Source organism: Chiloscyllium plagiosum, unplaced genomic scaffold (assembly GCF_037043375.1).
Source record: "Chiloscyllium plagiosum isolate Xiang-an unplaced genomic scaffold, Cpla_swu_hap1 HiC_scaffold_29, whole genome shotgun sequence".
NCBI lineage: Eukaryota > Metazoa > Chordata > Chondrichthyes > Orectolobiformes > Hemiscylliidae > Chiloscyllium > Chiloscyllium plagiosum.
Genome location: NW_028270167.1, coordinates 26,012,308 through 26,036,176, shown reverse-complemented (window position 1 = coordinate 26,036,176; position 23,869 = coordinate 26,012,308). Strand labels below are relative to the sequence as shown.

The 23,869-nt window shown below is 42.7% G+C and overlaps 1 protein-coding gene across 1 annotated transcript in view; it reads left to right on the top strand.

Moving 5' to 3' along the window:
- Positions 1-23,869, top strand: part of glb1l2 (galactosidase beta 1 like 2) — a 92,555-nt gene that overhangs the window by 32,637 nt on the left and 36,049 nt on the right. Inside the window, exons 4-9 of the mRNA XM_043676815.2 lie at positions 239-334; positions 6,832-6,940; positions 8,624-8,716; positions 11,169-11,250; positions 18,348-18,409; positions 20,569-20,650. Coding sequence (XP_043532750.1) covers positions 239-334; positions 6,832-6,940; positions 8,624-8,716; positions 11,169-11,250; positions 18,348-18,409; positions 20,569-20,650 — 524 coding nt within the window. The remainder of the gene's footprint in view (positions 1-238; positions 335-6,831; positions 6,941-8,623; positions 8,717-11,168; positions 11,251-18,347; positions 18,410-20,568; positions 20,651-23,869) is intronic.

Here is a 23,869-nt window from a genome sequence, read left to right as displayed (position 1 = left end):
TGAAATATATTTGATGTTGTAGTATAGAAAGATATAAACTGTTTAATTTTGTCCGTTATAATGTTTCTACTGTTCCCTGAAATGGACATATACCACTTCGCAAAGTTCGAGAGAATTTAGATGTTGTAGGATATGGAGCAGACAGTGAATGCAAGTGTAAAATTCATTCATCTCTAAACACACTACATTTAATCACTCCTTTGTTCAAAATGATCAACATAATTATTTTGTCTCTTAGGGCATATCTCACATTGGCCAATGATTTGGATTTGTGGGTCATTCTGCGTCCAGGACCATACATTTGTTCGGAATGGGACCTTGGTGGTTTACCCAGGTAAATACAACGGCAATCAGAAAGAGGAAACTTTAATGCTGCTATATCTGTCAACCTTTTTTCTCTTTGCTGAAAATAAATTTGTGTTCCTAGTCATCAGTGTGGATGTCATCCTTCCTCAAATTTTGATGTTTTAAAAATGGACTGTAACATGTCACAGAATAAAAGCATATCGATGGACTCAAATCAGTTTAAGCTGAGAGAGCAATGCTTGGAATGCTATAACTTAGATTATTTTTAATCAGGCAACTCTGGGGCATGTGGGACATGAGCCTGGTCCTTTTATACCAGAGCTGAAAATGTGTTGCTGGAAAAGCGCAGCAGGTCATGCAGCATCCAAGGAGCAGGAGAATCGACATTTCGGGCATAAGCCCTTCTTCAGGAATGAGGGGAGTGTGCCAAGCAGGCTAAGATAAAAGGGAGGGAGGAGGGACTTGGTGGAGAGGCGTTGGAAATGCGATAGGTGGAAGGAGGTTAAGGTGAGGGTGATAGGCTGGAGTGGGGTGGGGGGGGCGGAGAGGTCAGGAAGAAGATTGCAGGTTAGGAAGGTGGTGCTGAGTTTGAGGGTTGGGACTGAGACAAGGGGGGAGGGGAAATGAGGAAACTGGAGAAATCTGAGTTCATCCCTTGTGGTTGGAGGGTTCCTAGGCGGAAAATGAGGCGCTCTTCCTCCAGCCATCGTGTTGCTGTGGTCTGGCAATGGAGGAGTCCAAGAACCTGCATATCCTTGGTGGAGTAGGAGGGGGAGTTGAAGCGTTGAGCCACGGGGTGGTTGGGTTGGTTGTCCGGGTGTCCCAGAGGTGTTCTCTGAAACGTTCCGCAAGTAGGCGGCCTGTCTTCCCAATATAGAGGAGGCCACGTCGGGTGCAGCGGATGCAGTAAATGATGTGTGTGGGGGTGCAGGTGAATTTGTGGCGGATATGGAAGGATCCCTTGGGGCCTTGGAGTGAGGTAAGGGGGTAGGTAGTGGGTGCAAGTCTACCCCTCTCTGAGGTTGAAAGATCAGTCCTCGGCAGAGGCCTCACCTTCATTCCCCTATGCTCTCGGATTAACGAGTTCAACACGTGGCGAGACATCGAACAATTCTTCCGCTGCCTTCACCTCCGCGCCTATTTCTTCAACCAGGATTCTCACCCACCCTCTGACGACCCCTTCTCCCGCCTCCAACACACCCCATCCACCTGGACACCTTGTGCTGGCCTCTTAACTGCCCTCGATCTCTTCATAGCCAACTGCCGCCGCGACATTAACTGCCTCAACCTCTCCACTCCTCTCACCCACTTCACCCTCGGAACGTGCAGCCCTCCACTCCCTCCGTTCCAACCCCAACCTCACTATCAAACCGGCAGACAAGGGAGGCACGGTAATAGTTTGGCGCACCGACCTTTACACCGCTGAGGCTAAATGCCAGCTCGCGGACACCACCTCCTACTGCCCCCTTGACCATGACCCCACCTCCCATCGCCAAACCATCAGCTCCCAGACTATCCATAACCTCATCACCTCAGGGGATCTCCATCCACCACCTCCAACCTCATAGTCCCTTCCATATCCGCCACAAATTCATCTGCGCCTCCACACACATCATTTACTGCATCTGCTGCACCTGATGTGGCCTCCTCTATATTGGGGAGAGACGGGCCGCCTACTTGTGGAACGTTTCAGAGAACACCTCTGGGACATCCGGACCAACCAACCCAACCACCCCGTGGCTCAACACTTCAACTCCCCCTCCCACTCCACCAAGGACATGCAGGTCCTTGGACTCCTCCATCGCCAGATCATAGCAACACGATGGCTGGAGGAAGAGCGCCTCATCTTCCGCCTAGGAACCTTCCAACCACAAGGGATGAACTCCGATTTCTCCAGTTTCCTCATTTCCCCTCCCCTTGTCTCAGTCCCAACCCTCAAACTCAGCACCACATTCCTACCTGCAATCTTCTTCCTGACCTCTCCGTTCCCACCCCCACTCCGGCCTATCACCCTCACCTTAACCTCCTTCCACCTATCGCATTTCCAACCCCCCTCCCCCAAGTTCCTCCTCCCTACCTTTTATCTTAGCCTGCTTGGCACACACTCCTCATTCCTGAAGAAGGGCTCATGCCCGAAACGTCGATTCTCCTGCTCCTTAGATGCTGCCTGACCTGCTGCGCTTTTCCAGCAACACTTTTTCAGCTCTGATCTCCAGCATCTGCAGTCCTCACTTTCTCCTTTTATACCAGAGGTAGGAACATTGCCACTCCTTCACAAGAGGCCTCTGCTAGTTTTTAAAATACTCATTCATTGGGGTGTTGGCTCAGTGTTTATTGTCTATCCCTAATTACCCCTGAGAAAGTGGTGATGAGCTGCTTTCTTGTACTTCTGTAGTGTGACAGGTGTAGGTGCACACACAGGCTGGTGTTCAGAAGGGGGTTCCAGTAACAGTGAAGGAACAGTGATATAGTTCCAAGTCAAAAGCCATGGTAAGGATTATTGCAGACAAACCTGTGCAGCATCACAATGTGGACAGGGATAAGAATAAAAGTTGAGAAGGAATTACTGCACTTCAAGGGAGTCTTTGAGCAGGGAGAATTCTGGCTTTGCCACAATGAAGTAGCTAGCATCAGATAGTATTCTCTCTTTCTATCCTTACTTTGTAAAAATATATTGTTAATTGTACACTTTCTGCATTTCTTGTTATACACTTTCAAGATGATAAGGTAGAAGACTGTCCAGTATTATTACGGAAGTTAAATTTTGTGTTTGTGTGATTTCTGTGACAGATTGGAAGGCATTAAATGGCCGGTGGAACTGTTAAATAGTTGAAGTAGGGGTTGGGGCTTTAATCAAGTTTCCTTGTTCAAGAGCCCCATCTGTTGGCTGAGTTTAAAAATTGCTCATTTTTTTCAGATGAAACATATTTTTTGTTAATTTTAGATTTTTTTGCAGTTCTGCAGTGCTTTACAGTGCCTTCACTGGAAGCAGAGAGTGCTCAAATTATGTGCAGTAGTTTACAAAGATGTTTTCATTATAAATATGGACATGATTCACTGGAAGCAGAGAGTGCTCAAATTATGTGCAGTAGTTTACAAAGATGTTTTCATTATAAATATGGACATGATTTATCATGGAAATAGTTCAAACAAAGTGCACAAAAGCCTGTGCTTAGTCATATATGGATCTATTTGACCAGTAAGCTTTTAAAGCAATATACAATTCTGACACTTCGCCTTGAAAGCAAGTCAATATTAAGTAGCATCCTCGAAGGTAGTTAGAATTTCCAAACTTAAATTTTTGCTTATTTAATGCACAAGAAAATCTTGCGAAAACATGTTTACCAGTACAAATGACGAACTCATAATTTAACTGGCTGAGATTATGATAAAAATCCCACCTTCTCAACCTCACCCTTTTCCTATGACATGGTGACCCTCAAGTTAAACTCACTCATCCCTAATGAGTGCAGCCTTGTGGTCTGCTTGGATTATGGCGATTTCACTTTTAATTTAGTTCCATGTTTGGTACGCCCAAATAAATCCCTTTCAATTTCCCAAATATAATCTCCTGGTATTGTGATATGACAGTATATTGAGAAGATTTGTAGGCAGAGAGCCCACAGTGTTTTTAAGTACTGGTGTAGAGGAAGATTGTGGCAAAGTAGTAATGTCACTGGACTAGAGGCCCAGGCTTGTGCGGTAGGGATATGGGTTCAAATCCTACTTGGGAAGCAGGTGATGTCTAAGCTCAATTAATAAATCTGGAATAGTCTCAGTTATGGTGATCATGACAAATATCTCTGTCATAAAAGCACACCTGTATGTGTTTTGGGGAAGAAAATCTGGGTATCTGTTCCAGTTGGACTCACATTTAACTCTGGATCAACAGTAATGCAGTAATTCTTGAATATCCTCTGAAATGGTCTAGACCAGCCACTGTGTTCAAGGGCATTTAGGGATGGCAACAAATGCTGGCCTAGCCGCATCCTTCTAACAAGAAAATCAAGATATCTAGGCTGAGTGTAGAGCGTTGTCTTAATTTGGTTGATTTTGCCCATCTTTTTCAATGTTAATTCTCTTTTATTTTTCCCAGATTTTGTCAGTGGTATTTATCATAGAGTAACACAGGCATGGTATCTTACAGGCTGCATGTCGGTGCTGTTTAGTGACAGCATTGCTTGTGACCAATCATGATCGCACATCTGCACATATTCTACACCTCCCATGCTGCATACATTCTGAATTAATTCATGCGGTGTTGGATAAGACTTCTGTAAATAGGAGTAAATAGACATTTTCTTAATTTAGCTGTGTTGTAAAGGGCAGTCTTTCCACTTAACAGAAACCTTTACAAAAATGACTGCATAAGCACTTTGTTCATCGCCAGTTGTTAACAGTTAAAGTGCTTTTTTAACCAGTTATGTTTTCCCCTACAATGACAGGGGAAATGTTCATGTTTGATCTTGTTACAGCAATAGTATCAAGTCTTTTCCAGTCTTTTGACATGGGATATAAAATCATAGAATTTTACTGTGGAGAAGGAGGCAATTTGACCCATTGTGTCTGTACCGGCACTTGAATGAGCTACCCAGCTCGTCCCATATTCCAACCTTATCTGTGTAGCCGTGTAAATTTATTAGCATTTTCGAATGTATATCCAGCTGCCTTTTGAAACCTCCTGTGGAATCTGCTTCCACCGCTCTTCCAGGCAGCACATTCCAAATTCTCTCAACCCCTGTGTAAAGATGTTTCTCCTCATCTCACTCATAGCTTTCTTGTTGACAATCTTAAAATTGACCCCTAGTTACTGACATACCAACTTGTGGAAACAGAATGTCCTTCTTCACCCTGTCATAATATTGAGCACCACAATTAGCTTACCTCTTAATCTCCTCTGCTTTAAGGAGAATAATCCCAATTTCTCTCACATTTCCTTGTCTCTAAAATCATTCTGAAAGTCCAAATAAATAACATCCACAGCACTATCCTCATCCGTTGCCTGTGTCACCTCATCAAATAACTCAATCAAATTTGTCAGACATGACCTGCCATTAACAAAGCCATGTTAACCGCCTGGTATTATTCTCCTCCAAATGTACGTTTATCGTATCTCGTATTCTGGCCTTTATCAGTTTTCCTGCTATTACATCAAACGAACAAGTCTGTCGTTCCTGGGTTTATAAATCTCCAGTCCCCTGTTCAGAGCGACTTGGAAAATTTGAAGAACATTTTTACTGTTTATTCTACTACAACCTGCAATCCTTTCCTCATGTTATCTCTTAATCTTTCCTATTCCAACCTTAACCACTCTCCTGCATTTGAGATACTCTTCCTAATTTCCAGCACTTTTACTAGTCTGGTAATAAGATCATTTTCTTCCTTATTTTCTCAATGTCCTCCAGGGTACTCTAACTTTAAGACCTTTTTTTTCTTATATGTATGTAGTTAGCCAGCACCCTATTCATCACTCCTTTTGAAATCCTTCCATTTTTCATCCACTGTTCTATCCACCAAAATGTGTTTCTGATCAATCTCTTCCAATTCAACTTTTAAACCTGTAAAACCTGCCCATTTGCAGCCTGGAATCTTACTCAGTGACTTACTTTTATCCTTTTCCAACTTAAAATTGAACCTTATTGTATCATGATCATTATTTCCCAAATGCTCCCTCACTCTGACATACTCCACTTGTCTGCCTCATCTTTCTAGGACCAGATCCAAGACAGCTCCTTCCCTGATAGTCCCAGAAATGTACTGTTCCAGAAAGTTCTCCTCCATAAGTTACAGGAATTTCTCCCCTATGTGCCCCATACTCTTCCTTTTTCCCAATCTACCCTGGAGTATTTGAAATCACCATCCACCACGACTCCACTTGACCTGCAGATTTCCATAAAGCTCTGTTTTACTTCCTCCTGACTATAATAAATACCCACAAGATCACTGTTCCCTTTCTGTTTCTCACCTCCAACCTTATCTATTCTAACTGTCTTTGAACAAAATGCAGTGATACTATCTTTGACCACTGTTCCACCTTCCTGTTTACACATCCGTTTCTATGCTAAGTATCCAGCTGTGGTCTTGAACAATGTTTCTGTGACGGCTAATGTATCGGATCACCCTGAGGCTCTGCTGTTTCTAAACCACAAACAAATTTTCTAACAACTCTCCCTCTCCTCCCTCTCCTCCCTCTCCTCCCTCTCCTCCCTCTCCTCCCTCTCCTCCCTCTCCTCCCTCTCCTCCCTCTCCTCCCTCTCCTCCCTCTCCTCCCTCTCCTCCCTCTCCTCCCTCTCCTCCCTCTCCTCCCTCTCCTCCCTCTCCTCCCTCTCCTCCCTCTCCTCCCTCTGTCTGACCCCCGTATCATTCCCCCCCCAACTCCGTTTTGAGAGGAACACTCCAGTAATGTTTGGGGCTTATTTCGTCACTACTGTCAGTACTAATTCTAAAGAATAATGAACGTTGCAGGAAACTGATAATCAGTAATTGTTTAATTTAATTTAAATTGTGATTTGTTTTTCCTTGTAGTTGGTTACTGAGAGACAAGACCATGAAACTGCGCACAACTTATACTGGATTTACTGATGCAGTTGATGACTTTTTTGATGAACTAATTCCTAAAGTTATTCCTTTTCAGGTGAGCCTGACCAGTCAATCAGTTTTTGTAATCTTGCAACTGTACAGCCATGACTCTTGAAAAATACTGTTTATGTTGTAGACTTTATTCAGGTTCCATCTATTGTTTGAACTTGGCAAGCTGACGTTCTAGCAACTGGCATTTGATGTGATCCAGATACTTGTGATTTACAATCTGTTAAGCATTGTTTTAGGCCGATGATGTACTTTCTGACCTGGTTGTATTCTCTTTGTTAACCAACCCTCATCATGTCAAACATTGACTTTCTTACAAGCAATTGCACTAAGCCCAAAGCTTTGTGAAGATATAACTTTTTTTTCTTTGTGATCTTAACGCTTTTCTTCAGTAGCCATTCCTGGTTTATATCCAGCAGTTCCTCTGCAGTTGTGTGTGAATGGACATTTTCTTCCTGTTATGACCCCTCTGTTAGTTAAAATCAAACCCGCAGAAAAGTTTGCCTTGCCTTGTGATTTGATAAAATGTGTGAGTGACAGAGAACTACTAATTTCCACCATGTAAAAAAAAAACATTTTAATTTCCTGACACTAATAGTGAACACTAAACAAAAACTATTCAGAAATCCAAACTCCCCTTCTGAATTACTTATTATCTGACTCCAATTCTATTAAAATGCTGTACCAATACCGCAATTATTAAACGTTATATTAACTTAATCTCAAGACTGCACAGACTGTCTTCTCCATAGTCTTCAGTTTTCCGTCTGATATCCCTCGGTCATTTTTTTTCTTGTTAATGCGAGTATGTTTTACATGAAAAAGGTACCTTTTGGTAGAGGGTGTTTTCTGGTTTCTTTGAGAGCAAGATGTTAGATGGGCAGCTAGCACTCTGGCTCTATGTCAGTTGCAGTCTGGCTAATTTTCAAAATACTGGGTTTATATATCCCCCCCCCCCCCACCCAATGAGACATTGCATTCTTATAATTTGAGTGGTTTCCAGGTGTCAAAACAAGAAAATTCAAATTCCATTGGCTTCTGGTATCCTGGGCGTAATTTAAACTAAGTGGTCAAATTCAAATTGTTGTCAAAACAACAAACACAACTCAGGTATCCATTTAACAGCCATTTGCTACATCTATCTACTTTTGAACAGCTTGTCTCCAGCCTTTCCATTCAGGCAGCTGAGCCTGCACTTTAAGTTTACTTCAAACTTCAGAAAATGCTTTTAACTTTGTAATGACCTTAAATCCATCACTTTCTCCACATTGTCTTCTCTACGATCCTCCATAAAACTCTTGACTGGTTATTGGCTACTTCTCCTAACATCTCCCCCTTTCTCCTTGGCAGCAATTTCTTCAATTGTGGGGGATCACAGAAATGCAACTCATTTCTTAGAAAAGGAAACCTACCACCCTCACCTTGTGTATATATATCCTGTCCCCACATCTGTGTGGCAGTCTAGCCAGCCAATTGGTTGTGTACAACCCACTTAGTGGTTCAAGGAAAAGGTTGTAAATTCATAGATTTCTGATTTTTCTAATCTAGACTCCTAACTGACTTGGGTGAATATTCGGAAGGTGCCTGATACAATATGACACTGTATCCTTGCAAAATATCAACACTTTCCTGAGTGGAAAAAGATTGGTTGAAAGAAGAAATAATGGTGATGCAAAACATGAATGTTAATCATTAAAATAACTTCCCATTTTGTTCTCTTGTTCTGCAGTACAAAGAAGGAGGTCCAATCATTGCTGTACAAGTAGAAAATGAATACGGTGGCTATGACAAAGATCCAAAGTATATGAAATTTGTGTATGAGGTAATTTTATTTGCTATTTTGCTATGTGAATGAAAATAATGTACCTTGATGCCATTTTCAGTCTTGTTTCCCACTCTGTCCATCCAGGGCCTGAACAACCAAGCAAGGTTGAGATGGGGAGGGGTGGAGTGGTGGTTGTGGTAAGGAGGGAGAGAGAGACAGGTAGGTGAATGATAGATTGTTTCCCAGGTCAATATGAGCTCAATTGTGGTAAGGGTTTCGAAGAAGAGTACAAAATGTCTAAATAGTAACTTGTTTTTTGAACTCCTATTCCCTCTTGTGGGAGAAATCCAGACACCGGGCCTTTTCCTACGTGTTTCCTTCGGGTTTAATGCTTCAGTATTAACCTTTTAAAGAGTGTTTTCAGGACTGATCAGGAAGTACTTCAGGTGAAAAGTAATCAGTACCTCAGTATAGTTAACTGAGTTGCACAATGGAGTCAAAAGCTCTTGATATCTTGAAGAGATTGTTGACCTTCTGAAGAGCAAATCATAGGTTTCTATAAAATGAAATGCATGAGTCCAATGACGTTTCTCCTCTGCATTTGTTTTAAAATTCCAGGTTAAGCGAGTGGTGAGTAGTGGAGGGAGGGGATTTGACAAACTGAGTTTCTCTTTCTTGTCTCTTGTGCCATTATGGATCCAACCTTCTAGTTGACAATCGTGCATTTTGCTATATAAAAGATAGTTCCATGCTGCAGCATCATCCACATTTCTGCGATATTCATACCAGGAGCTCAGAACAAGTTTTGAACAAATAGTGAAGAATACCTTCAATTATTTGAACTTGCTGTACATATCAAATGGATCAACCCTGCTGTTGTAATGTTATGTAAACTGGTGTTTTGAAGGTGTGATTTGCATTCATTCTATGCTGTTGTGTACAGTCTTATCTGTTTAGCATGTTTATGGTTAAAATTATTGGATTCATGAGCTGTCCAGGAGGAGAGTAACAGTCCTATTCTCACCTGCTGGAGATATAGCTGAAGTATTTGTGTGCTGATTTACCAAACCTTTGGGTGGGTGAATATTTCTATTGATTAAATATAGCTCCCTCCCTAATATAGCACTATGTCGCATATTTACATGTGCGGGACTTCACTCACCTTATTCCAAAGGTCGATGAACTGTTAATGCTATCAATAATGTGAAGTCACTTCCCAACTTGCGCTAAATGCATGAGCGTGTCATTCAAACATGTATGTTAGTCATACAGAGGAAGGTGATGAAGTGGTCCCTACAGCCTGCCCAAACTTACTTCAGATGACTTCATTCACCAGTTGTACATCCACTTCATATGGTTACACATTATAAGAATAACTCAGCATTAAACATGTATATTTTAAAGGCTCAAATGTGATCCTCTAATAATGTCTGATCATTCTGAGCATCCAGCAATATAGTTTATTATCTGTAAATCATTAAAAGGCACATTTTGTTGAAGTTTTAGTCTTGTACTTATGAAAGCAATATTCATGATCACAGTTACCTAAGAGGTAGTTGATCATTTTAAGCAAATCACAGATCACTTCAATTTAGGAAGCAGCAGTTCAGTAAGAAATGAGAATGCTTTGCTTATCTTGAAACTGTTCTGGACACTGGAGAGGCAGAGGCAGTGAGCCACCATAGTTTAGGATAGTGGAGTATTCAGCCTTGATGTTACTCTGCATTTGGTGATAGTGAAATCTGTTGTTACCTCGAGCTGATGTTTCTCTCTCTCTCTCTCGTTGTCTTTCTTCTCCCTATCTCCCTCCCTCTCCCTCTCCCCCGGTTTGTTTGTTTCTGTTTCTCCCGCTCACATACCTGCTATCTGTGCGTCTGTTTCATTCAAGTCACTCTCTCGCCATCCATCGGCCTGCCTCCCTCTCGATCTGTGTTTGTGTCTTTGTATACGTGGGTAAAAAGGTACACATGGCATCTTGTAAATCTTGGACGTTAGTTCAATGTGGTATCACAACCTCAGTGACTCTTCTGACCTTTCCTTTTTGTTTGCATTTGCTAGAAGTTTGGAAAACTAGTTCCTGCTGTTAAATGCAATCTTACACTGTGTGGTAAATAATAGGAACATTCCATTTTAAAGGGCCCCCAATTTCCATCAACATTTCACAAGAAATAACAAGGTAAAGGGAATATAACATTTATGTTGGATTAGAGGATTGTGATAATTGGTTGGCAAATGGACTCTGACTGGTAAAAGTATTGCCATGGCGAATGCACAAGTATGAAGATGATGATTGCTAAACATATTGATGAGTGCAATACATAAAGCTTCAACAAAATGGCTTTTCAACTACACTCAAGTTCTGTTATACCAAATGACTATTTGGAAACTTTTGAAGGTGAAACACTGACTTCTCAACATTGCAAGTATTGTTCAGGCCACCTTGTTTGAAGGTCTTGCAAGAAGTTTGAATAAAGAGACCCAAAGTAATTTATCTTTTTAACCCCAAAAGGCCCTAGCAAACAGAGGGATCTCAGAATTATTCATGACTTGCGACAACAAAGATGGGCTAAGTAAAGGATCAATCGCAGGAGGTAAGTACCATTTTGGGAGATTAGGGAAATGATTGATTTTATGTAAATATCCATTGTAATTGCCCAGGAAATGAGGCACATGAATGGTGTACACGCAAAAGGTTATGTATAAAACAGTTTCGGTTTGTTTTTTTTTCAAGCACCAAACCTAGTGAAATATCTTTTAGGTATGATCTATCAGTTTTGAGAGAGAACATTTGGTATTGTGTAGCATGGCATTATAAACATGGCTGTATTCCGATGATTCATTAAAATTTTTGTCCAGGCAGCCTAAGACTTTTTGCCAGATTCCCTAACAATAGATTGTTTATCCACCTCTTGTGTGTACTGGAAAATACATATATTAATGCACAGTGTCTTGTTCTTTGCAGTTAGAGAGATCATGAACATACTATTCCTTTTTGAACTTCACAAAACAGGTGACAGCCATTCTGTAATACTTTGCTGAGCGCAGTTCAGTGACCAGTTAACTTGACTGGCGGATCCTTATCCACCAACATTTAAACAACCGCTTAACTAGGTGTTGAGAAGTGGTGGGGGTGAGAGGTGAGGTTCCCAAGAGTCTGAATAAACATATTTTGGTTGCATCTACTCAACTTGGCATGTTCTTGCAGCTTTCTGCATGTGCTGTTGATGTGATGCACTGACTGTAGTGTGATAATAAGTGCTGTGACATCCATCCATTGGGTCCCTCTATACTTCCCACTGCCTTGGGAAAGCAACCAATGTAATCATGCATGCACACCTGTGCATAACACCATAGCTCTAAAATTATTCAAATAACATAAACTTCATTGAGCAAAATGATCTTCCGCATTCTTGGAATCTTGCATCTTACCCTCTAGATTATGCATTAGTGCTTTCTAAACCTTTCCTGTCTGCAACCCCATCTTCAGCCTTGAAGGTTGTTATAACCCCTAAATGAAACCCCTATTGTGGGTGACTAAGAATGTGAGAGTCTCTTAGGGAGTATAGCTGTTATAACTTGTTATGGACCAGGCGGACCCCCTTAAAACATTTCATGAAGGAAGCCCAGAGCCTCACTTTTCTAGTTGTTTTGAGCAGGTGTAGTGTGGATATTCCGGGAGTGATGCAGCTGGTCAAAACTCCTCTGTTTTAAACAAAACAGAATTTATTTACAATGTACTGAATAAAACGCAAACAAAAGAGAACAAAATAACTTAACCGATCTGGAAACCCAACAGACTACCCCAACAGCTCCTTGGCAAAAAGGTAAAATCAGACACAGGTTCTTACAGGAGAGATTCAGCATGGAACACCTTCCATGTAGCTGTTTCTTTTGGATTCCCAGCTAACACCTGACCAGCAGCTCCGAACAGCCAGACTGCTAAAACCCAAACCAAATCAGACCAGAGAAAAGCTAAGCTGGGAGAACTGGCCATTCCCCTTTCATTGTACAAGTGTTTTTTTAACTTTGAAAGCCTTTCATCTAAGTCAGTGTCTGATAGTTGTAATCAAATTGGCCCTAAAACCCATCCAAACCAGACAAATCAGAACCTGTGTCTTTACGACCCCTCTGAAAAATATCCAAGGACAACACAACCTTGGTAAAGGGGCAGCATAATCACACCTCCCCATTTTTTAAAAAAAATGTGAACCATCAATATCCAAAGATGGCTTCATTTTAAAACCCCTTAATCTTACACTTTTAGTACACTACAACACCTACATACATTCCATTGACTATAAGCATGCACACTAAATTCTGTTACAGTCTGTTTTACTCCCATCAATAAATGCCTCTGTTTCTCTAAGTCTCGACCAATGCTTCAGCAATCACGTTTCTTATCCTGCCAAATGCACAATTTTCAAATTAAACAATTGTAACAACAAGTTCCATCTAAATAATCTGGAATTTTTGTCCTTAAATTTCTCCACAAACCTCAATGGGTTATGAACAGTGTATATGATTGTCTCAGAATCGTTACTGGTAATATAAACATTGAAATGTTGTAACGCCAACACCAAGCTGCAAGTCTCCTCAACTGTTGAATATTTTTGCTGATGAATGTTCAGTTTCCTGGAGAAATATCCAATGAGTCTTTCTATCTTCACCATCTTCCTGTAAGAGCACACCGACACCCACATCACTCTCATTGATAGCCACCTTGAATGGCTTTGCAGAATTAAGTGTAGCTGACACTGGGGCAGTGGTTAACACAGTTTTCAGGCTGTCACATGCCTCCTGATAGTCCACTGTCCACTGAAACGTCTTGATTTCTAAAGTAATTCAGTGAATGGAGCAGACACACTGCTAAAATTTGGTAGAAATTTCCAATAAAATCCACTCAATCCCAGGGATCATAGTACTGCTCTTTTTGTCGATGGTATGGGAAATTCTCCAGTTACCTTTGTTTTCACATCCCTTGCAGCCATTTGTCCATGTCCAATAACAAGGCTCAGGAAGTGACTTGGGCTTTGGCAAATTGACTTTTAGGTAGGTTATCACCAAGCCTGCCCCCCAAAGTTGATCAAACAATTCTTATAAATGTTGCAAATGAACCTTCCCTGTGTGACTAAAAATCACCAGATCATCTATATGTACACGACACAGTTGGGTGATTGGACAATGACCTTATTGGTTAATCTCTGAAATGTGGCTGGCATGTTATTCACACTTTGAACTAATACATTCCCTGTGATTCTACAAAAGCCAAAATTGTCTTCACTCTTTTGGACAAAGATTCCTGCCAGTATCCTTTGAGCAAGTCCAACTAAGAAATATGAATTGCTAGTGTCACCTTTTCAGCAGTTTTCCAAGTGCGGAATCAGATATGCATCCGTCTTTGTAACTGCATTGACTTTACGATAGTCTCTGATGTAACCGTTTCAACTGGTGACTTTGTGAGCTTGTTATCACACGGACGGGAAAAATCCCAGGATATCCGTCCTGCAGTCGTTCTGTTAGCTGAGTTTCCACAGGCTTTTCAACCACAGTAGGCAGCACTCCTACTTGTGAACCAGCTATGTCGTTAGCAAGGACAAATTATATTCCTGGCACTGAGAGTTTGTCCAGGACCCCTACCACAACTTTTCCACTCTTCACTGAACACTCTAACCTCACTCTATATAGTTGAGTGCTTCTGTCTCGCTGTAAATTCCAATTACTAGCATGTTTTCTAGCAATAGTCCTTCAGAGGTGCACATTTCCTCATCTTTCAACATCAAAGATTGACAGGATACTGTATCTCTCTCTGCTCCTGGCCTATGCGAGTATACTTTATACTCGCGGGTATATGGTTTAAGAAGATCTGGTGCTTCCTCCTTAACCAACCTCCGACCAACTTGTATATTCTGGTGCAGCTTTTTAGCATCCACTGTGCTTTTTGTTACCACTCCAACTAGATTCACCGGCTTATCCTGTTTTCCTACATCTGGCTTCCCAGTGCTTTTCCTAACCCACCAACACTGATTTTGTGTGGCTTACTTTATTACAGTGAACACACAGGAGCTTTTTAAACTTCTCTTAAACAACACCTTCAAGGGTTTACTTTTTACCCTATGATAAGTTATCCTTATGATCTTCACAGATTTACCTTTCGCTTTTCCACATGAGGATCTCTCTTTCCTGAATTTCTGTTGAAATTGATGTTGGAAGCCAAACTTTAATCTATGGGCCAACTCATAATGATCAGCCATTTCAGCTGCTAATCTTGCCGTTTTAACTCTCTGCTTTTCCACATGAGTTCTCACTACTTCAAGAAGTGAATTTTTGAACTTCTCCAAATTAATCGTCTCTCTAAGAGCATCATAGGCATTGCTGTATTCTTAATGCTCAAATCCACTTCTTAAAATTAATTTGCTTAATTGTTTCAAACTCAATGTAGGTTTGACCAGGGTCCCTTCTGAGATTCTTGGAACGTTGTGTGTAGGCTTCTAGTACAAGCTCATACACACTTAAAATGGCTTTCTTCACCTCCTCATACTGTTACGACACAGGGTAAACCCTCCTGCTTAATTTAAATTGGCATCACAGAAAAGATTTATCCGGTGCAGTAATCTGTGAAAATTCAAGAGGCTAACAACTATTTCAAGTAAAAATTAACAACTTTATTTCTTAAAGTATAACAGAGAATACTTAACTAACAATTATTTACAACTCCTTCCTCTAACCTATCTTTTATTTTCCCCTCTACAATACTAGTCTGATAAAAGCCCCCGATTAAGATTTACCAAACATTCAGGTTTTCAAAACCAGCCAGCTGTTGAATCTTTTATCTGTCGTCTTTTCTTAGGGATTATGCTTCACAGGTCACAGATCGATAAAGGTACCTTTAAGAGAGCTATTTTTCAGGCCATCTCTACATGCTGGTGGCATGGCGGTTTTCCTCCCAACTGTTCAATTTTCCCTGGTCTTATACCCCCAAAACACCACATTGTATCATTGGCTTTTAAGATTGTTAATATACTCAATTCAAGCTTGATTGGAGTGTTTCTTTAACTAACTACTGGACCAAAAGGTTACATTATATTTTGTTTTTAGAACCATTGGTGCTGTCAGGTAGTTATGTTGCTTTAAACTCTCTCAAAGGTACAGTATGCCCACATCTTCATAACAATACACCCCAAATACCTCTGCTGATAGTGATGCAAATACCTCAGTAGCTCCAACTGCAAGTTTTGTTTGGATCAACAAAACCCACATGGTCATTGGCCACTGCATTTGTTTAGCCACCTTTTCAAATGAGATTTCCACATCTTTCTCATCAAATTTAGCCAATTCTTTAAAAAATTTCAACAGTTTCTCACCGGGTGTTTGGATATCATGGGTTTGCTCGTCCTCATTAGGCTTATCTTCAGCTTCATTTCCATCGTTTGGAGCTGACTTTCCTGTCTAAGAACCAGTTTCTGAAGTTTAAACTCCCTAACTTTGTTCTTTTCTGCTCTCTTGCTCTCTCTCTCGCTCCCTCCCTCTCCATTTCTTGTTCCGCTAAAGCGATCCGATCTTTTTCTCTTTGCTTTTAATCGTAATTCAAACAGTTTCATTTCTTTGGCCCCTTTCCTTTCTTTTGCTTTGAACTCAAGCTGCTTCATTTTCAATTGAGTTTTAGCTATCTCTCAAGACTCTGTTGGTGTTTCAAGCAAATTTGAATGCTGAGCTATTGCTGTAATCATCTCCTTTTCTTAAGGAGACCGCTCCAACTCCAGATTGTCTGCTAATTACAGCAGCTTGGTCTTATTCACCTGTTGTAAAAGCCACTTCTTCCACCCCCAGAAAACTCTCGGTGACTGAAAGAGCCATTACTTAGACCAAGCACTGTTTGAACCAACCTAATTCAACACCCAGAACAAAAGACAATGTCACCTACCACTCGCTGCCTTCACGTCCAGCAACCGTAATCCCAAATTGTAACTAAAGAACAAATCCCACAAAGAGCCCCTAATCTGCTATGGACCAGACCCTCTTGAAATATTTCAAGAAGGTAGCCCAGACCTTAACTTTTCTAGTTGTTTTGAGCAGGTGATAAGTGGATATTTCAGGAGTGATGCAGCTGGTCAAAACCCCTCTGTTTTAAACAAAACAGAATTTATTTGTAGAGTACCGAATGAAACACAACACAAGCAAAAGAGCACAGAATACGGAATAGCTTAACCGATCCGGGAACCCAACTGACTACCGTAACTTAAAGACGCTGTTCCAAATGCCTGCAGCAGTCCCCATAAACACCCCCTTGGCAAAAAGGTAAAAGCAGAGACAGAAAAGATGTCAGAGATCCAGCATGGAACACCTTTTATATTAGATTCCCTACAGTGTGGAAACAGGCCCTTTGGCCAACAAGTCCATACCGACCCTCCGAAGAGTAACCCACCCAAATCCGTTTACCCCTGACTAATGCACCTGCCACTATGAGCAATTTAGCATGACCAATTCACCTAACTTGCACATCTTTGGATTATGGGAGGAAACTAGAGCACCCGGAGAAAACCCACACAAACACAAGGGGAATGTGCAAACTCCACACAGACAGTCACCCGAGGTGAGACTTGAACCCGGGTCCCTGGTGCTGTGAGGCAGCAGTGCTGACCACTGAGCCACTGTGCCGCCCATGTAGCTTCTTCCATGTACCTGTATGTTTTGGATACCCACTGACCAGCAGCTCTGCACAGACAGACTCCCACAACCCAGACCAGACAAAACCTGAGCTGGGAGAACTGGTTTTCACTGTACAAGTTTTATTTTAAACTTGAAAGCCTTTTGCCTGAGTTAGTGTATATTAGCTATATTCAGATTGGCTCTAAAAACCCATCCAAACCAGACACATCAGAATCTGTGTCTTTATGACCTCACTGGAAAGTAAACCAAGGACCACATAACCTTATGAAAGGAGCAGCGTCCTCACAAACTAGATCAGAACTTCACAATGACCAGAACTGCCTCCAAATTTGTGATCCCAAAATTTTTCAGTTTACAGCCTAAGCTCTGCTGTATAGAATCATTGAGTCCTACAGCACGGAAACAGACCCTTTGATCCAACCAGTCCAGGCCAAACATAATCCCAAATTAAACTGGTCCCACTTGCCTGCTGCTGGCCCATATCCCTCCAAACCTTTCCTGTTCATGTATTTATCCAAATGTCTTTTAAACATTAATTGTACCCGCATCCACCACTTTCTCAGGAAGTTCATTCTACGTGTGAACCATGTTTTGTGTAAAAAGATTTGCCTGTTGTCTTTTTTAAATCTCTCTGATCTCACTTTTAAAATGTGCTCCCTAATATTGAAAGCCCCTATCCCAGAGAAAAGACAACTGCCATTAACTCTGTCTGTACCTCTCATTATTTTATAAACTTCTATCAGATCACCTCTCAACCTCCTATGCTCCAGTGAAAAATGTCCCAGCCTATCCAGTCTTTCTTTATAACTCAAACCTTCCGTACCCGGCAACATCCTGGTAAATCTCTTCTGAATCTTCACCAGCTTGGTAATATCCTTCCTATAACAGGGCGACTAGAAGTGGACATGGTATTCAGACAACCCCACATTATACACACGGTAAATTGTTCCTATTGAAGCTATAAATTTAGGAGGTAAAATAAATTGCCTGTTTGCGCTAATCCATTTTGATACATTTACAGCTTTACCAACTATCAACTTTCAGAAGCTGGATTCTGGAATGACACTTATGAAAAGTCTAGCAGTAAGATTATTTTTATATATTCTCCTTGTTTGCTCAAGATTGTTAGTTGTGGAAAAATCTGACCATGTCTTGAACTCTGAATGTGAATTAACATAATAGCACATCATTCCATTGTTAAAAAGTTGGGTGGAGCATGGGGACTGCAGGCATTGTTCAGGCAACTGCATGACTGAGTTCACGAACACAGAGTTCAGCTCTCAGCTATACATCTACATTAGTCATTCAGTTCTGAGTCAGTGAAGTGCTGACAGAAGGGTCTTAGAGCAACAGTAGAATGTTTTAGTACAGTTGTGGAGAGAGGAACTTTTCAAGTTGGTACACTTATGTCAGAACTGAGAAGTGTTTGAGAATGTAACTGTTCCTAAATCTGCTGAAGGACGGTGGCTGGGGAAACAGCAGACCAGGAGCCAAGACAAATACTGAGGGTCAGTGATCTTGGGACAGAGGAGTGGTCAGTCCTTCAGCTCTTTGACCCTGCTTCGCCATTCCATAAGATCAAGGTAGACAGGCAGGAGGCAGGCGTACACAGCAAGCCAGGCACACCAGGGGGTGGAGAAGTTGAGGTTTTGGGTGTAACCCTTTTCCACCACCTGATGCTGCCTGGCTTGCTGTGTTCGCCAGCCTCCTGCGTGTCTCCCTTGGATTCCAGCCTCTACAGTTTTTCGTCTCATCCCATAAGATTATGACTGGTCTGCTTGTGGTCTCCTGTCTTGACCACATTGTGCATCTCAAAACCAATCCTACTCTGCCTTTGAATAAATTCATTCAATAACTGATCCAGCCTCCACTACTTTCTGGGGAAGATAATTCCATATACTCATGACCCTCTAAGAGAAAATCATCCTCTTGATCTTTGTCTTGACCTGTTATTCTGTAATTATGTCCTCTTCCTGTGATATCCCCAGGAAACCTTCTCCCAAGTATTCACTCAAACAAGACTCCTCACAATCTCTTCAGTTGCAATATGATCACCTCTCATTTCCTCCAAGCTTCAGTAAGTGAAGACCTAACTTGTCCATCCTTTCTTCATTAGTTAATGCCTTCATTACACTCCATCTGGCAAAGTTCTGCCCACTCACTCAACCTCTCTGGATCTCTTTGCACACTGTACTTTCTTTGGATAACTTTTATTTTCCCATTCCTCTTGGTAGCAACAGCCTTTGGCTGTTTGTCCAAGTCATTGATGCAGATTATAAGTATTTGATTCCTGTGACACTGCACTTGCCATAACTAGCCAATCTGAAAAAAAATCCCAATTATCTTTACTCTCTCCTTCCTTTTAGCCCATCAATCCTTTATCCATGTTTAATATGTTATCTCCTACAGTGTGCTTTTATCTTGTGTGGTAACCTTCTATGTGACCTTTGAGGCAGGAGAGATTAAACAACATAAAAATGGGTTGAATGGTTTCTTTTGGTGCTGTCATTTTTCTATATCCATTGATTCTAAAAAGGCTAATAGTGAAAGATGATAGTAGTGAGACAAGCAAAGAAACAAAGATTGGTCGAGAGATGGTATAAAAGTGAAAAGCAGAATCACCAGCAGTTCTTGTTCACAAGAAGACTGTTCAGCTATAACACCATAAGCAGGATACAGCTGTTATATTAATTTAATGGTTTTATATTATAGAACTTGTCATTTTAACTTGATGTAGTGGGACAACATTCAGAAAATTATATAATCTAGAAGGTTGGATTCTTGGTTTACATTAGTCTTAGCCAGATAATGGTATAGATGCTTTTGATAATTTCAGAACCCTGGGTAAACACAGCTTCTATCGATTGCTAACCAAAGATGCATGCAGAGAGTCACACATTGCATTTGTGTGAAGTTTCACTCCACAAATGTGCATCTGGGCTGTAAAGCCATCCACAGTCAGTATTCAAAGATCAAGCTGTCAATTGAGAAATAACCAGTGGGACGAGGAATAACATATTCTCACCATAGAATTAACTCAGTTAATGATGAGGAGAAGGAAAAGGGAGCAGGTTGAAAGTTAATAACTGAGGAAGCAGAGCCTACAATCTATAAGTAGTTACCACTAACTCAAATGTTGATGCTCCCATTGTTGTCTATCCCCATCAAATTTTGTGTGTATCAATTTATAGTGATCTCCTTCTGAGCAGTAAATATTTGTGTATTACTCCCTCACTTTGTAGCCTGGGAAGCCTAAGATGGTGATGGAGTACTGGAGTGGCTGGTTTGACCATTGGGGAGGTGATCATCACGTCTATCATGAAGGTATGTTCACTTCGTTTGAACTTTATTTTCAATTCAGTTTGTCCCTTTCTATTTGGCTTGGCTTCAGTAAATGGTATTTTCTGCTGTTTCAGTTACCTGTGGTAAGTATAGTGATGGCTGGAGTTGTGAAGAGCAGTTTGTTTTTAGCTTGAGACAAAAAATCTGCTGGATGCTGGAATCCAAGCAGGAGGCTGGAAGAACACAGCAAGCCAGGCAGAATCAGAAGGTGGAGGAGTCAATATTTCAGGTGTAACCCTTCTTCAGGACTGGGGTTAGCTGAAGGGGGAGGTGCAGGTAAAGGGGATGGCGGGGGCAGGGTGGTGAAGTGGGGATTGGTGAAGACAGGTCGAGGGTACGACCTGGTTGGTCGATGGGAGGAACGGGGTGGGGCTGGGATGGGAAGGGAGGTTATTTTAAATTGGAGAACTCCATGTTTATTGAGTCCTTTTGGGCTGTAGGCTGCCCAGGTGGAAGTTGAGGCCTTATTCCTCCAAATTGCAGTTAAGTTTGTTGTGGCAATGCAGGAGGCCAAGGATGGTCATGTCAGAAAAGGGTGTGGTATGGGGAATTAAAATGGGCGGTGACTGGGAGGTCCAGTCAGCCTCTGTAGGCCCGGCTGAGATGCTCGGTGAACTGTACTCTGTTTACATTTGGTTTCACCGATGCAGTGAAGACCACATTAGGAGCACCTGTCTTTGCAACCATCCCATTCCTCAAGGCCTGCAGATACATTTTAAACTCTCCAAATTTGAACCCACCTTTGATGTTCCATACTTGCAATCCTCCAATGCCTCCATGAGCAATTCTCTCTCTGGATTCTCCACTCCACTCTCTCGGTGACGCAGAGGCACCTCCATGCCCTCTCCTCTACCCTCCCCCAGCTCAAGGAGCTCCCTTTCCCAAACGTGGGAGACCTCTACAATTCTACATCCAATGCAGAATCCACCAGCTCAACAAAGTTTCTCAGTTCCATAACCGATATAAAAAAATCGAAAGTCTGCAAAACTCTGCTCCTCTCACCTCCCGTCAGAGAACTTGCTCATTGTTTGGAATTTGCACCCTGGTTCCAGCTGTCACCAGGCCCTGACCCCACTGCCGCTGCCATTTCCCACATGGAGACTTCATCCAGCAATGGGCCTCTCCAGTCCAAAGTGACTTGTGGGTCGGATGCCACTTCCGGTTTCAGGTAGGTACCTGTGCCTTTGTAACCACCTACTGCGACTTCCAGGTACTCACCCATAACCTCCGTCTCCACTCCGGACATCTCCAGCAACACTGCCCCGGATTCTGGCGCCAAAAACACTTGGACTGGCCTCCACTTCCCTCCAGCTTCTGGCCCCGCCCACTCTGCAAGCAAGACTCTGATCCATTTCCCAGGGTAATCCCTGGGTCCTACCGCCTACCTGCAGCCAGCCAGCCAGCACACCACACCTGCTCTCCCTCCTCATCGATCCACCCCCACAATGCACCCTATCCCTCCACCTCTCCTTCACCTCATCCCCCCCCGCACCTTTTCCCACTCTCCAGCCCATCCCCTTCTCAATTTCCTTTTCTCTCCCACACCCACTCCCCCCACCACACCCCATCTAACCCTTACTCATCACATGCCATCACCCTTCTCCCCACAACCCCCATTCAAGCCCCTTGCAACCCCCAAAACCCTACCCCTGAGCCTTGCCACACATTCACTACCCCCCAACTTTGAATTCTCTGAAGCCGAACAGTCTGCCCTCAGGAAAGGGCTCTCATTTATACCCATCTGCCCCCACCTCATCGAATTCCACACCCAACATAACATGGAGCTCTTCCACCACCTCTGTCTCCGCCTCCTTCTTTGAGAAAAACTCCCAACTTCCCTCTGAGGACCTCTTCTCCCACCTCCAACCTTCCTCCTCCACTTGGTCAAACCCACCCTAGACCTTTTCATTGCTGACTGCTAATATGACGTCACCTGCCCCAATTTCTCCATCCCCCTCACCCACTCCAATCTCACCCCCTTTGAACATGCAGTGTTCCACTCTCTCCGCACCAACTCTTGGTTCACTATCAAACCTGCTGACAAAGGCGGGCAGTGGTAGAAGTCCGTTCTCCAGATTATGTCGCAGAGGCTAAACGCCAACTCTCTGACACCACGTCCTACCTCCCCCTTGACCACAACTCTACCGTGACCTCTCAGGCCAAAATCACTTACACTGTCCGTGCCCTCATAGACTTCAGTGATCTCCCCTCCACTGCCTCCAATCTCATAGTCCCCTCCAGTCCTGCATTGCTCAGTTCTGTGTGCTCCCTAAGATCCACAAGCCCAGCTATCCCGGCCGACCCATCGTCTCTGCATGCTCCTGCCCCACCAAACCCATCTCGTCCTACCTTGACATCATCCTCTCCCTTGGTTCGGACACTTCCCACCTACATCCACAACACCAACCATGCCCTCCACCTCTTACAGTAACGTCAGCGCTTTGTCTTCACTATGGATGTACAGTCCCTATACACGTCCATACCCCACAAGGATGGCCTGCAGGCCTTCTGCTTCTTCCTGTCCAACAGACCCATCCAGTCTCCTTCCATCAATACCCTTCTCCACCTCGCCAAACTGGTCCTCACCCTCAATAACTTTTTCTTTTACTCATCCATTTTCCTTTAAATCAAGGGGTTGGCCATGGGCACTCGGGCCCTGCAATGCCAGCCTCTTTGTTGGCTTTGTTGAACAGTCCCTCTTCAGTACCTACACAGGCACTGTGCCCCAACTCTTCTGCTGTTACATCAATGACTGCATCGGTGCAGAGCCCTGCACCAAGGCTGAACAGGAGCAGTTATTGACTTCACCCACAACTTGCACTCCGCCCTCAAATTCGCTTGGTCCATCTTGGACACCTCTCTCCTTTCTTGACCTCTCCATTTCCATCTCCGGCGACAGTCTCCAAATGGACATTTATGATGAACTCACAGACTCTGACAACTACCTAGACTCACCTACTCCCACCCAGTATCCTGCAAGAACTGCATCCCATTCTCACAATTCCTCCGCCTATGCCGCATCTGTTTGGATGAGGAGATATTCCATTCCCAAGCATCCCAGCTGTTCACCTATTTCGAACAACATGTCTTTCCTCCCTCTGTTATCCAGACAGCCGTCCACAACACCACCTCCATTCCTCTACTCTAAACCACACCCCCCCGACCAAACGCAATCAAGACAAAGTCCCTCTTGTCCCCATC